This window comes from Pagrus pagrus (assembly GCF_965226575.1).
Source record: "Pagrus pagrus genome assembly, chromosome: 2".
NCBI lineage: Eukaryota > Metazoa > Chordata > Actinopteri > Spariformes > Sparidae > Pagrus > Pagrus pagrus.
Genome location: NC_140186.1, coordinates 7,719,697 through 7,732,695, shown reverse-complemented (window position 1 = coordinate 7,732,695; position 12,999 = coordinate 7,719,697). Strand labels below are relative to the sequence as shown.

At 38.5% G+C, this 12,999-nt stretch overlaps 1 protein-coding gene and 1 pseudogene across 2 annotated transcripts; both read left to right on the top strand.

Moving 5' to 3' along the window:
- Nucleotides 1-387: 387 nt before the first annotated feature.
- On the top strand, nucleotides 388-5,478 carry LOC311251622 (cytochrome P450 3A30-like; the record flags this gene model as incomplete). The annotated part of the gene is made up of 13 exons (XM_084344121.1): nucleotides 388-458; nucleotides 580-673; nucleotides 1,426-1,478; nucleotides 1,647-1,746; nucleotides 1,851-1,964; nucleotides 2,232-2,320; nucleotides 2,415-2,563; nucleotides 2,730-2,857; nucleotides 2,948-3,023; nucleotides 3,112-3,272; nucleotides 4,311-4,537; nucleotides 4,635-4,797; nucleotides 5,156-5,478. 13 exons carry the CDS (start codon nucleotides 388-390, stop codon nucleotides 5,243-5,245), a joined length of 1,515 nt encoding a protein of 504 aa, XP_084200247.1. The 3' UTR covers nucleotides 5,246-5,478.
- Nucleotides 5,479-8,837: 3,359 nt separating this feature from the next.
- Nucleotides 8,838-12,959, top strand: LOC311251615 (cytochrome P450 3A40-like; annotated as a pseudogene). The gene is made up of 13 exons (XR_014624942.1): nucleotides 8,838-8,905; nucleotides 9,020-9,113; nucleotides 9,719-9,771; nucleotides 9,995-10,094; nucleotides 10,199-10,312; nucleotides 10,614-10,702; nucleotides 10,797-10,945; nucleotides 11,112-11,239; nucleotides 11,332-11,408; nucleotides 11,497-11,657; nucleotides 11,923-12,149; nucleotides 12,244-12,406; nucleotides 12,718-12,959. The product of XR_014624942.1 is annotated as a cytochrome P450 3A40-like (transcript).
- The last annotated feature ends 40 nt before the right edge of the window (nucleotides 12,960-12,999 follow it).

Below are 12,999 nucleotides of genomic sequence, written 5' to 3'. Positions count from 1 at the left end.
AAACTGAAGTCACAATTTCGTCACATTTTATAAATTAAAAGATACTAAAAGTAAATATAATCTTTAATAAATACAGTAAATATTAACTATTACTGAAAGATGTCTCATGAACTTTGTGTGTGTTTTTTTCACAACACAAGCAATATAATAATCTAGGTTACAAAACTGCAACATTGCAGATGACAGGGTGTATAAAACATGATGATTATTAATGCTGCTTGGTCAATGATTCACCTTACGTGCCACTGCTGCCATTGGTTCAACTCTCACACACTTGCCCTGCTCACGCAATAGGTCTGTGTAGCAGTAAATAAAAGACGCTGGTTGTGATTTGGGGCATTAGTGGAACTTGAGCTGCCTTTGATAGAAGAGAGAAAACCTGCAAAGATGGGCTACCTCTTCTATTTCTCCACTGAGACGTGGACCCTCCTGGTTGCTCTCGTCACACTGTTATTTGTGTAAGTGTTTGAGAATATGTGTCCCAGGTATTTGCATTGCATTGTATTTGCATTGTGTGTTTGCCAGTGTGTATGATAAAATAAATCTCTTCTAACTCTGGTTTTTGTTTGTTTTGCACAGGTACGCCTGCTGGCCATATGGAACATTTAAGAAAATGGGAATCCCTGGTCCCAAACCAGTCCCTTTTTTTGGCACTATGCTGGCATATAGAAAGGTTGGTAAATATAACTTTTCAGATTCAACATGTTATATTTTTACAAACACGTACAGGTGTAGACTATGCTTGTTAACAAAATAAAATGCCCCTGTAGTGTATGTATGAGAAAAATCTCCCACCAGGGTTTGGACAGTGTACATACCTTTTATTATTGGAGATGCATCTTACAGTTTTTAGGCACTGTGTCAACAGTTTCCCCCTTAGCTTAAGTAAGTTGTAAATGGAGGCTGTTGTGAGAAATGACTTCTGTTTACTCCAGATAATCCTGTAACATTGCTAAGGACTGTTGAAGGTTCTCAGTCATCCAGGTCATGGTTATTCTAAGTGCTGTATCGTTATCTCCTCAAAAGCATCTTATAAATGCGAGGACTGTGCATCAAAATCAAATATTAGGATATTTTTGGCCAAATATCTCGATTTTGAAATTTACAATATTGTAGGGATAACTATTGGTACTTTCATAAAATATTAACACAATGAGATTTTTGATAAATGATCATCAGTAATGTGGATGCAATAATTAAGTGGGTAAAGTCAAGTATTAGAACAAGTAGAACAGTAGAACTGTCTAATCTAAGACGATACATAGTCTAATGTCACGATAAAGGTATAATATTGATAAAATTGCCCATCCCTAGTGTGACTGTTTATAATTTACACATTTAAATATTTCAGTTCACTTAAATATTTAAGTGAATTGAAGAGGGGTGTTCAATTCATAATCTGGATTTCACTATTCTTGTACCTAGGGATTCGTCGCCTTTGACGAAGAATGCTTCAAGAAATATGGGAAAACATGGGGGTGAGTCTACAAGTTGTACAGTGTGTGTGTGTGTGTGTGTGTGTGTGTGTGTGTGTGTGTTTGTGTGTGTGAGTAATGTATATTCATATCTCATACATAATACTAATGTCTCACCTGGTGTTTTATTATTTTTCTATACACATTCTTTTCTATTGTTTTCATATTTAGCATTTTTGATGCCCGTCAGCCGGTGCTGTGTATCACAGATCCTGCCATGATAAAGACTGTCCTGGTAAAGGAGTGTTACTCTTTCTTCACCAACCGCAGAGTATGCACATTCACTTCTTATATTATATCAATCACTTATTATGGTTGCTGCATTTTAGTTGAGGTCCCCTCATCATCGGCAGGTGTTTTCTTACTCTATCACAGAACTTCCGTATGAACGGTCCAATGTACGATGCCTTGACCGCCGCTGAGGACGACCAGTGGAGGAGGATCCGCAGTGTCCTCTCTCCCTCCTTCACCTCAGGAAGACTGAAGGAGGTAGGCGCTCTCCTGCTCTGTACCTCCTCTGCCCTTTAAAACATTTGACTTGACAACATTCTCTCTTGAGCAGCGCTTCCTCAGGAAAAGAAACATAATTATGTATTTAGAAATGTTTATATTCTTTCTTTATCTTGTGACCATCATACCTATCCTGGGTAGGGAACAACTAATCTAGAAGACAAACAGACACAGCAGCAGTCTGTTACAGTTAGCCTGGGTTTAGCAGTGTGTTTTTCTGTCCGTCTGTCCCTGCCGGTGTCTCAGATGTTTGGGATAATGAAGCGCCACTCTGCTAACCTGCTCACCAGCATGAAAAAGAAGGTGGACAAGGATGAGCCCTTAGAGCTGAAGGAGTAAGAAAACTGAACTCCAACATAATTCATTCATTTAAAGATAACTCTTTGTAACCCTGACAGGACATCTCTGACGTGTTTGTGTGCTCTGTAGGTTCTTTGGTCCCTACAGTATGGATATTGTAACCAGCACAGCCTTCAGTGTGGACATCGACTCACTCAACAACCCCTCAGACCCCTTTGTCACTAACATCAAGAAGATGCTGAAGTTTGACCTTTTCAACCCTCTCCTCGTCATTATTTGTACGTAATTCATTTTATTTCTGTTAAATGCAGCTGTTTGTGCTTGTGTCTTTCACCTGGCAGCTGAATCAAAAATATCCATAGTAGATAGCTGTACTGTGATGTTTACAGTTGATACAGGCCGTGTATTTCCTTGATAAATGTGTTGCTTTCTGCTTTGTTCCAGCTTTCTTCCCCTTCATGGGTCCTGTTTTTGAAAAGATGGAGTTTTCTTTTTTCCCCAAGTCTGTCACAGACTTCTTTTACGCTTCACTGCAGAAGATCAAGTCCGACCGAGAGACCAGCAAACAAAAGGTAATTCTGTCTGTGTGTTTGTGTTTGTGTCTCAGCACAATTAGAAATATAATCAAAGCTATTCATATATATATACATGTCTACTTATAGAGTCGAGTGGATTTCCTTCAGTTGATGATTGACTCCCAGAACAACAAGGACCCCAGTGGAGGAGAGCAGGATAAAGGTGACACATAAACATACACATATACATAGAGTTTCTATTTACACAACTTAAAGCTATTCTAAATCACATCTCTTTGCTATCTCCCCAGGTTTAAGCGATCACGAGATCCTCTCTCAAGCAATGATTTTCCTGTTTGCTGGCTATGAAACAACCAGCAGCTCTCTCAGTTTCGTGGCTTACAATCTGGCCGTAAACCCTCATACCATGAAACGGCTGCAGGAGGAGATCGACGCCACCTTCCCTAAGAAGGTACGCTGAGAGTGTAGTGAGCATGGTTTGAGGAAGTAGGGATTCAGGATTCATATTCATATTCGGTTTATATTGCTCATTTCAGTGTTTTACCTGCCCTTTTCTTAATAATGACATACAGTAAGAAACTGTAAAAACAGATTACAAACCCTTCTTTGTTTAACATTTTTCTTTTCACAAATCATATAACATTCAGCAGTACATACTCAAATGCAATCATTACAGTCATGTTAACATAAATCTTACTCAGTAAGTTTATATTATTAAGTCCCATTGTTGTTGATTTATACATTGAACAGAAAAATATTTGAGCACAATTTCAAGTCCGAATAATTCATTTAAAGCTGCTTTCATTGGTTTTTGGCCACTAGGGGGCAGAGAAACTCCACATCAAGTTGACAAAACCATATTATCGACTTATGAAGTCGAAGTGGCTAACTTGCTTATTTAAACATATTTACACATCCTTACACATCTTGTTTTTGGCCACTAGATGAATTTAAGTCAAATATTCACTTTTCTTTGAGCTGTGCTTTGGTTTCCATCAAGGTGAATGTTTTGAAGGTTTTTGCTGGTTGTAAAACTGCATGGTTTTAATTTGTATTTGGTTTTTGTTTCCAGTCTTTATGCTAACCTAAGATAACAGGCTGCTGGCTGTACCCTTATGTTTACCAGACAGACATGAGAGTGGTATCAAGCGTTTTTCCCAAAACTTATTTTGATATAAAAACAACAAATGGTCAAATGGTATGCATCTCTAAATCCCACAACAAGACATTATATTTTCCCGAAATGTTTAAAGATTAAGAGCTATGGTGCAATTTGTTACGCCAATGAGATTCTTGGATATTAACATTTCAAAGGGTATACCAGTAACAGCAACAGTGCTCTCTTCTCTTTTTACCTCCATCTGTATGCCTTTAGCGCTTGTTGTAGTTGTGAACTTGACCTAGTATGACAGAGTGGTGGTCTTCTGCCGAATCGCATGAGCAAGACTTCACAGCACTCATGAATGTGTCTGTTTATGTGTTTGGCTAGGCTCCAGTTGAGTACCAGGCTTTGATGCAGATGGAGTATCTAGACTGTGTCGTCAACGAGTCTCTGCGATTGTACCCGATTGCTGCACGTCTGGAGCGTGTGGCCAAGGCGACTGTGGAGATAAATGGGCTTGTGATTCCGAAGGGTATGGTTGTCATGGTACCCACATGGCCCCTGCACCGACACCCAGATCTGTGGCCCGATCCGGAGGTGTTCAAACCGGAGAGGTATCGAAAGGATTTAATTTACCAAAACAGCAGCGGAAAAGGCCTGAGCTCATCAGGTTATCAATACATTATTTTGCGTGTGTGTGTGCACCTTCAGGTTCAGCAAGGAGAACAAGGAGACTTTTGATCCATACACATACATGCCTTTCGGGGCAGGTCCAAGGAACTGCATCGGGATGAGATTTGCTCTGGTGATAATGAAACTTGCATTGGTGTCGATCCTCCAGAGGTACAGCTTCACTAGGTGTAAAGAGACTGAGGTGAGACCACAGATGTTGATCTTTACACTGCCTGTTAATTGCTTTATGATGCTGTCCAAAAATATTCATTGCCAGTTTGATAGTGATACCAAGGATTATATAATGCCAGAGGTAGCCAGTCATTGATTTTTATAAAGATCTATTTGTTAAAATATCAAAATCCACTACCTCAGTTGAATAAGGACAAAAGTGATACTGTACTGGCTAAATACCACATTCAATAAGCTCAATGCTCTTTGCATGATGTTTATGTAACCTCTGTGATACTGCCATGTATTTGCAGATTTGAAAAAGCAAGGCAGAGCTTCATGAATTGTTGACTTTGCTCACACTTCTTTCCTCTTCACTTTCCTGCCAGGTGCCCCTTGAGATGGACATGCAGGGCCTGATACAGCCAAAGCGACCAATCAAACTGAAGCTGGTGCCACGGTCTGAACCCTCATGCTAAAAAAAACAACAAGATGAAGGATAATCATTTTAACTATGTTGTAGAGCTATTGTGAATGAACACAATGTATGTTTCTCATTATTTTGTTCATGGTAGTAGTATGGTTGTGTGTTCATCTGTCGAGTTACTTCTCTTTTTTGTTCCTGTAAAGCTTTTTAATCAATATTCACGCTACACTGTGAGACAGTCTGATCATTTGTAAAGCGTGTGGTAACAACAACGGATAGTTTGTTTTTTTCTCCTCCAAATTCATTCTTATTTGTGAATTGATTAATGTGATAGCTACATGCTACTTGAAGAAGCTACAACTGATTAAAGCAGCATGACAGAGACACAAAGTAACAAAAACCATTGCATGATATACTTTAATGCCATACAACAGCACCATCCATTATCATCTCAACACTTTAATGAACTGAATTGGAAAATATGGGACTGAAATAAAAACGTCAGTGGTAAAGGATGTATTCAGATCGTATTCAAATACTGCCACAGTCTGTGTAAAAGTTCAGCATTTAAAACTTATGTAAGTAAAAGTATGCAAGTCTAATTAGTATAATGTAGTAAAAGTATTAATAATAAAAGAAGTCAAACAGAAAATGTCCCCTGTGACTATTATACTTTATTTTATTATATCATTGGATCATTATTACTCATGCGTTAATACAACAGCAGGATTGTACTGCTTTACAATACATGCCACATTCACCCATTCACACACTGATGCCGGAGGCTGCCATGCAAGGCTCATCAGGAGGAATTTGGGGTTCAGTATCTTGCTTAAGGATACTTTGACATGTAACTGGGGGGAGCAGAGTGGCGCTTCATAACAGCCCATAGGTAACAAACTCCACCTACCAACACTTCTAAAGCGCACACATGAACATGTTTGTTTCTCGTGTGGCGCTCTTGGGTGGTGTTCTGTCACTTTAAAATAAAATAAAAAAATACTAAGTTTGATTCATCTAATATTAAGAATTTACAGCAAGTTATTAGTCACTCTTTCATAGTTATAACTTCACTATTGTGCGCTTTGGACGGCAGGAAGGTTGTCAACTTGTGGGGATGATGTTTCATGAACATTAGGATGCTAAAAACTCGATTATTTGCAGATGATATAATTGTATTTTGTTGTAAGAATTTTGAGAAACTTTTCGGTGGTGGAAAAATAATTGAAAATGCTAAACAGTTGGTTTGATTCTATTAAATTAATACTGACTTTAAGGAAAATTAGATATATAGTCTTCAGGAACTCATAACTAAGGTAGAAAACTTGTCTTGGTTGCTTCTTCATCTTTAGTTTTCTTACTTTTTGAGATTTTGTCATTTTTAACATGTTTAAAGTAAAATATTACATAACATAACTAATCTAAATGATCAAAGAATTGCAACATTGTCTCCATTTCCTCCATCCCAAATTTTATGGGATGTAAACTGAACATTACAGCATCACAGGGTGCCTAGCATGGCTATAATCTTTTAAATTTGTCGTGAACGGGGACTTTGAATGGAAGTTGTGACATATCAGATTTTTATGTACGAGCCAACAAAAATCACGTTCTAATTTTCTTTTAATTTCTTGTTCTCAACACAATCATTCACCAATTTTAAAAAGTGAAAAAGGATGACAGTTCCCAATGTAAAAACCATGATTGGCCAGTATTTGACTTCCCATCTCAAAAACACATTCTCAAAAGTTCCTTTTGAACGCAACATAGTCTGCTTTAATCGATGTACAAAGGATCACATTACATTAGTGTCTTTTGTACTCTCCTGTGTTTGCTCTGTTCAGTGTTAATATGTGCCAGTTCTCACCCGCCGGTTGGTAAAGTAGGTGAGGCACTCCTTCACCAGGATGGTTTTCAACATGTCAGGGTCAATCACAGCTAGCACTGGCTTCTTGAACTCGTATGATCTGGACATTTACACAAACACATATTAACATTTCCACCATTTAGTGCAAAACTCATATATGTTGTTTTTGCCCCCAACACTTTGCTGGCACAAGCAACCATGAGAAGCTCAGGGGTCAAAACCTGCCAAACAGTCTTGCAAAGCATAAAATAATGTGGTAATAATTATACCAAAAATATTGACTTTAATCTATGTTTAATTTATGTGTTTTGATTACATATACAAACTACAAAGGTTCAATCCAAAGTGTCACATTTATCACAAAGTTTTTTATATCATGTTGAGTAAATGTGAATGAATTAAATGACTTAGTCTGATTAAAGTAAATTAACGCAGACTTATACATAAACCTTACGTGTTTATTCAATTATTACACATAAAGTTAAGGGGAACTTCAACAATAACATAATGTGTTTCTCAAGTGTTTATTATGCAAGTTTGATATGTAACAGTAATGCATTCCAAATTATTTATACGGTCTTCTCGAATGAATCCTACATCTACATATTTAATTTATAAACACTGATTCAACATGATAAAAAAAGCCTTTGCTTTAAATGTAACCCTTTTATATTGTTGAAATCAATGGGGAATGGGGACCTTTGTGGTTCCGTCTCCTTCTGAAGACAATGTTCTTCCTTCTGCAGGCAGTGAGGAACGACTGGGTTGTGCAGTGTTCCTCTATGGATCATAAAAAAAGGTATAAAGAATATTCTAACAAAAAGGAAAAGAAAAACAGTCTCTGTCTCTGTCTCTGTCTCTGTCTCGTTTCGGTCCTCGTCTCGAGGACAGAAACTGACAATATCAAAAAGAAATATAAAAATACATAAATGACTCAAAAGATAAATTAACAACTAATTGAATGCACCAGAAATACTACTAAAATGAAATGTAGGCATTCAATAATTCATAAAATGTGACATAAACAGCTAAGTATGTTTCTTTATTTTTTGCTTCACATTTTCTCCCCATTTATGTCCTTAAACATGTGTATTTCTGTATTTTCTTTTTACATTTCTTAATGCATTTCTGGCTGTTAATCACAGTGTTACATAGGGTCAATTTTTCGCCTACTAGTTGATTGACATCAGAGTGCACAAATAATAGATAGATAGCCTGGGTATAGATTATGTCTGGACATGTCTTTGAGTGATCACAGAATGAGAATAAATGTGTCTATATAAAACAATTCGTCATCCATACACCTAAGTACATATCTCTACATACAGTTAGGAAAAAAAAAGTTTAATGTTGGTTGTGTACTAGAAAATGAGTTGAGTTGACTTTTTAGTGTTTGACTTCTGTGATCATGGAACATTTTAATTACAAATAAAAGATACTAAAAGAAAAATATAATCTATAAATAAATAAATACTAACTATTACTGAAAGATGTCTCATGAACTTTGTGTGTGTTTTTTCACAACACAAGCAATGTAATAATCTAGGTTACAAAATTGCAACATTGCAGATGACAGGGTGTATAAAACATGATGATTATTAATGCTGCTTGGTCAATGATTCACCTTACGTGCCCCGGCTGCCATTGGTTCAACTCTCACACACTTGCCCTGCTCACGCAATAGGTCTGTGTAGCAGTAAATAAAAGACGCTGGTTGTGATTTGGGGCATTAGTGGAACTTGAGCTGCCTTTGATAGAAGAGAGAAAACCTGCAAAGATGGGCTACTTCTATTTCTCCGCTGAGACGTGGACCCTCCTGGTTGCTCTCGTCACACTGTTATTTGTGTAAGTGTTTGAGAATATGTGTCCCAGGTATTTGTATTGCATTGTATATGTGTTTGCCAGTGTGTATGATAAAAGAAATCTCTTCTAACTCTGGTTTTTGTTTGTTTTGCACAGGTACGCCTACTGGCCATATGGAACATTTAAGAAAATGGGAATCCCTGGTCCCAAACCAGTCCCTCTTTTTGGCACAATGCTGGCATATAGAAAGGTTGGTAAATATAACTTTTCAGATTCAACATGTCATATTTTTACATATATGTACAGGCTTAGCAAGGTAAATAGTGGTGCAATGTCAACACAACATGAAACTTTGCTCGTAGTATCAGCAGGGTCTCTACACATGAACACGAGCATTGAGAACATTGTTTGTGTACACAGAGTGTACTAAAAAGAAGGTTTTTGAACAACTCACGTTAGCTTTAGCTTGCTCCGCTCAACGCCGTCCTGCCAGTCCAGAAGAGCCGATCCCTGATCCCCGGTGTAACATGGAGCTTTCTCCTCCATGTTACGCCGCACTCGGGGATCGACGCAAAAATGTTTTATTTTGTGGTCATATAATTAAATATTATCAGCTTTGAAGTGAGGACATTGGGATTGATTGATTGACTCAACTGTTTTTACCAACTCCAGTTCTAGTTGATAAATCCTTCAGAATGAACATTGTTATTTAGGGCTGGGTGATATGGCCTTAAAATAATATTTTGATACTGTTTATAATTTATACATTTAAATATTTCAGTTCACTTGAAGAGTTAAGTGAATTGAAGAGGGGTGTTCAATTCATAATCTGTATTTCACTATTCTTGAACCTAGGGATTCATCACCTTTGACGAAGCTTGCTCCAAGAAATATGGGAAAACGTGGGGGTAAGTCTACAAGTTGTACAGTATGTGTGTGTGCGTGTGTGTGTGAGTAATGTATATCTGATTGTTGTCCTTAGAGCTGCTTGTCTGTTGGCATAAAGTATCTCTATTTATAGTGTTGTACAGCAGCTTCACAAGGCTAGCTTTCTATTTAACTGCACTAATGTCTCACCTGGTGTTTTATTATTTTTCTATACATATTCTTTTCTATCGTTTTCATAATTAGCATTTTTGATGGCCGTCAGCCGGTGCTGTGTATCACAGATCCTGCCATGATAAAAACTGTCCTGGTAAAGGAGTGTTACTCTCTCTTCACCAACCGCAGAGTATGCACATTCACTTCTTATATTATATCAATCACTTATTATGGTTGCTGCATTTTAGTTGAGGTCCCCTCATCATCGGCAGGTGTTTTCTTACTCTATCACAGAACTTCCGTCTGAATGGTGAAATTTACGATGCCGTGTCCATTGCTGAGGATGACCAGTGGAGGAGGATCCGCAGTGTCCTCTCTCCCTCCTTCACCTCAGGAAGACTGAAGGAGGTAGGCGCTCTCCTGCTCTGTACCTCCTCTGCCCTTTAAAACATGTTGACAATAATATTTTTCAGGAAGGTCTGTGTTGTGACTTGACAACATTCTCTCTTGAGCAGCGCTTCCTCAGGAAAAGAAACATAATTATGTATTTAGAAATGTTTATTTTCTTTCTTTATCTTGTGACCATCATACCTATCCTGGGTAGGGAACAACTAATCTAGAAGACAAACAGACACAGCAGCAGTCTGTTACAGTTAGCCTGGGTTTAACAATGTGTTTTTCTGTCCGTCTGTCCCTGCCGGTGTCTCAGATGTTTGGGATAATGAAGCGCCACTCTGCTAACCTGCTCACCAGCATGAAAAAGAAGGTGGACAAGGATGAGCCCTTAGAGCTGAAGGAGTAAGAAAACTGAACTCCAACATAATTCATTCATTTAAAGATAACTCTTTGTAAGCCTGACAGGACGTCTCTGACGTGTTTGTGTGCTCTGTAGGTTCTTTGGTCCCTACAGTATGGATATTGTAACCAGCACAGCCTTCAGTGTGGACATAGACTCACTCAACAACCCCTCAGACCCCTTTGTCGCTAACATCAAGAAGATGCTGAAGTTTGACCTTTTCGACCCTCTCCTCATCATTATTTGTACGTAATTCATTTTATTGCTGTTAAATGCAGCTGTTTGTGCTTGTGTCCTTCACCTGGCAGCTGAATCAAAAATACCCATAGTAGATAGCTGTACTGTGATGTTTACAGTTGATACAGGCCGTGTATTTCCTTGATAAATGTGTTGCTTTCTGCTTTGTTCCAGCTTTCTTCCCCTTCATGGCTCCTATTCTTGAAAAGATGGAGTTTTCTTTATTCCCCAAGTCTGTCACAGACTTCTTTTACGCTGCACTGCAGAAGATCAAGTCCAATCGAGAGACCAGAAAACAAAAGGTAATTCTGTCTGTGTGTTTGTGTTTGTGTCTCAGCACAATCAGAAATACAATCAAAGCTATTCATATATATATGTACATGTCTACTTATAGAGTCGAGTGGATTTCCTTCAGTTGATGATTGACTCCCAGAACAAAAAAGGACCCCAGTGGAGGAGAGCAGGATAAAGGTGACACATAAACATACACATATACATTGAGTTTCTATTTACACAACTTAAAGCTATTCTAAATCACATCTCTTTGCTATCTCCCCAGGTTTAAGCGATCACGAGATCCTCTCTCAAGCAATGATTTTCATATTTGCTGGCTATGAAACAACCAGCAGCTCTCTCAGTTTCGTGGCTTACAATCTGGCTTTAAACCCTCATATCATGAAACGGCTGCAGGAGGAGGTCGACGCCACCTTCCCTAAGAAGGTACGCTGAGAGTGTAGTGAGCATGGTTTGAGGAAGATTCAGGATTCATATTCATATTCAGTTCATTTTGCTCATTTCAGTGTTTTAAAGGGTATACCAGTAACAGCAACAGTGCTCTCTTCTCTTTTTACCTCCATCTGTATGCCTTTAGCGCTTGTTGTAGTTGTTAACTTGACCTAGTATGACAGAGTGGTGGTCTTCTGCTGAATCGCATGAGCAAAACTTCACAGCAATCATGAATGTGACTGTTTATGTGTTTGGCTAGGCTCCAGTTGAGTACCAGGCTTTGATGCAGATGGAGTATCTAGACTGTGTCATCAATGAGACTCTGCGATTGTACCCGATTGTTCCACGTCTGGAGCGTGTGGCCAAGGCGACTGTGGAGATAAATGGGCTTGTGATTCCGAAGGGTATGATTGTCATGGTACCCACATGGCCCCTGCACCGACACCCAGATCTGTGGCTCGATCCGGAGGCGTTCAAACCGGAGAGGTATCGAAAGGATTTAATTTACCAAAACAGCAGCGGAAAAGGCTGAGCTCATCAGGTTATCAATACATTATTTTGTGTGTGTGTGCACCTTCAGATTCAGCAAGGAGAACAAGGAGACTTTTGATCCATACACATACATGCCTTTCGGGGCAGGTCCAAGGAACTGCATCGGGATGAGATTTGCTCTGGTGATGATGAAACTTGCTTTGGTGTCGATCCTCCAGAGGTACAGCTTCGCTAGGTGTAAGGAGACTGAGGTGAGACCACAGATGTTGATCTTTACACTGCCTGTTAATTGCTTTATGATGCTGTCCAAAAATATTCATTGCCAGTTTGATAGTAATACCAAGGATTATATAATGCCAGAGGTAGCCAGTCATTGATTTTTATAAAGATCTATTTGTCCAAAGATCAAAATCCACTATCTCAGTTGAATAAGGACAAAAGTGATGCTGTACTGGCTAAATACCACATTCAATAAGCTCAATGCTCTTTGCATGAGGATTATATAACCTCTGTGATACTGTTGACTTTGCTCACACTTCTTCCCTCTTCACCTTCCTGCCAGGTGCCCCTTGAGATGGACATCCAGGGCCTGTTAATGCCAAAGCGACCAATCAAACTGAAGCTGGTGCCACGGTCTGAACCCTCATGCTAAAAAAAACAACAAGATGAAGGATAATCATTTTAACTATGTCGTAGAGCTATTGTGAATGAACACAATGTATGTTTTGTGTGTTCGTCTGTTGAGTTACTTCTCTTTTTTGTTCCTCTAAAGCTTTTTAATCAATATTCACGCTACACTGCAAGACAGTCTGATCATTTGTAAAGTGTGTGATAACAATAAAGG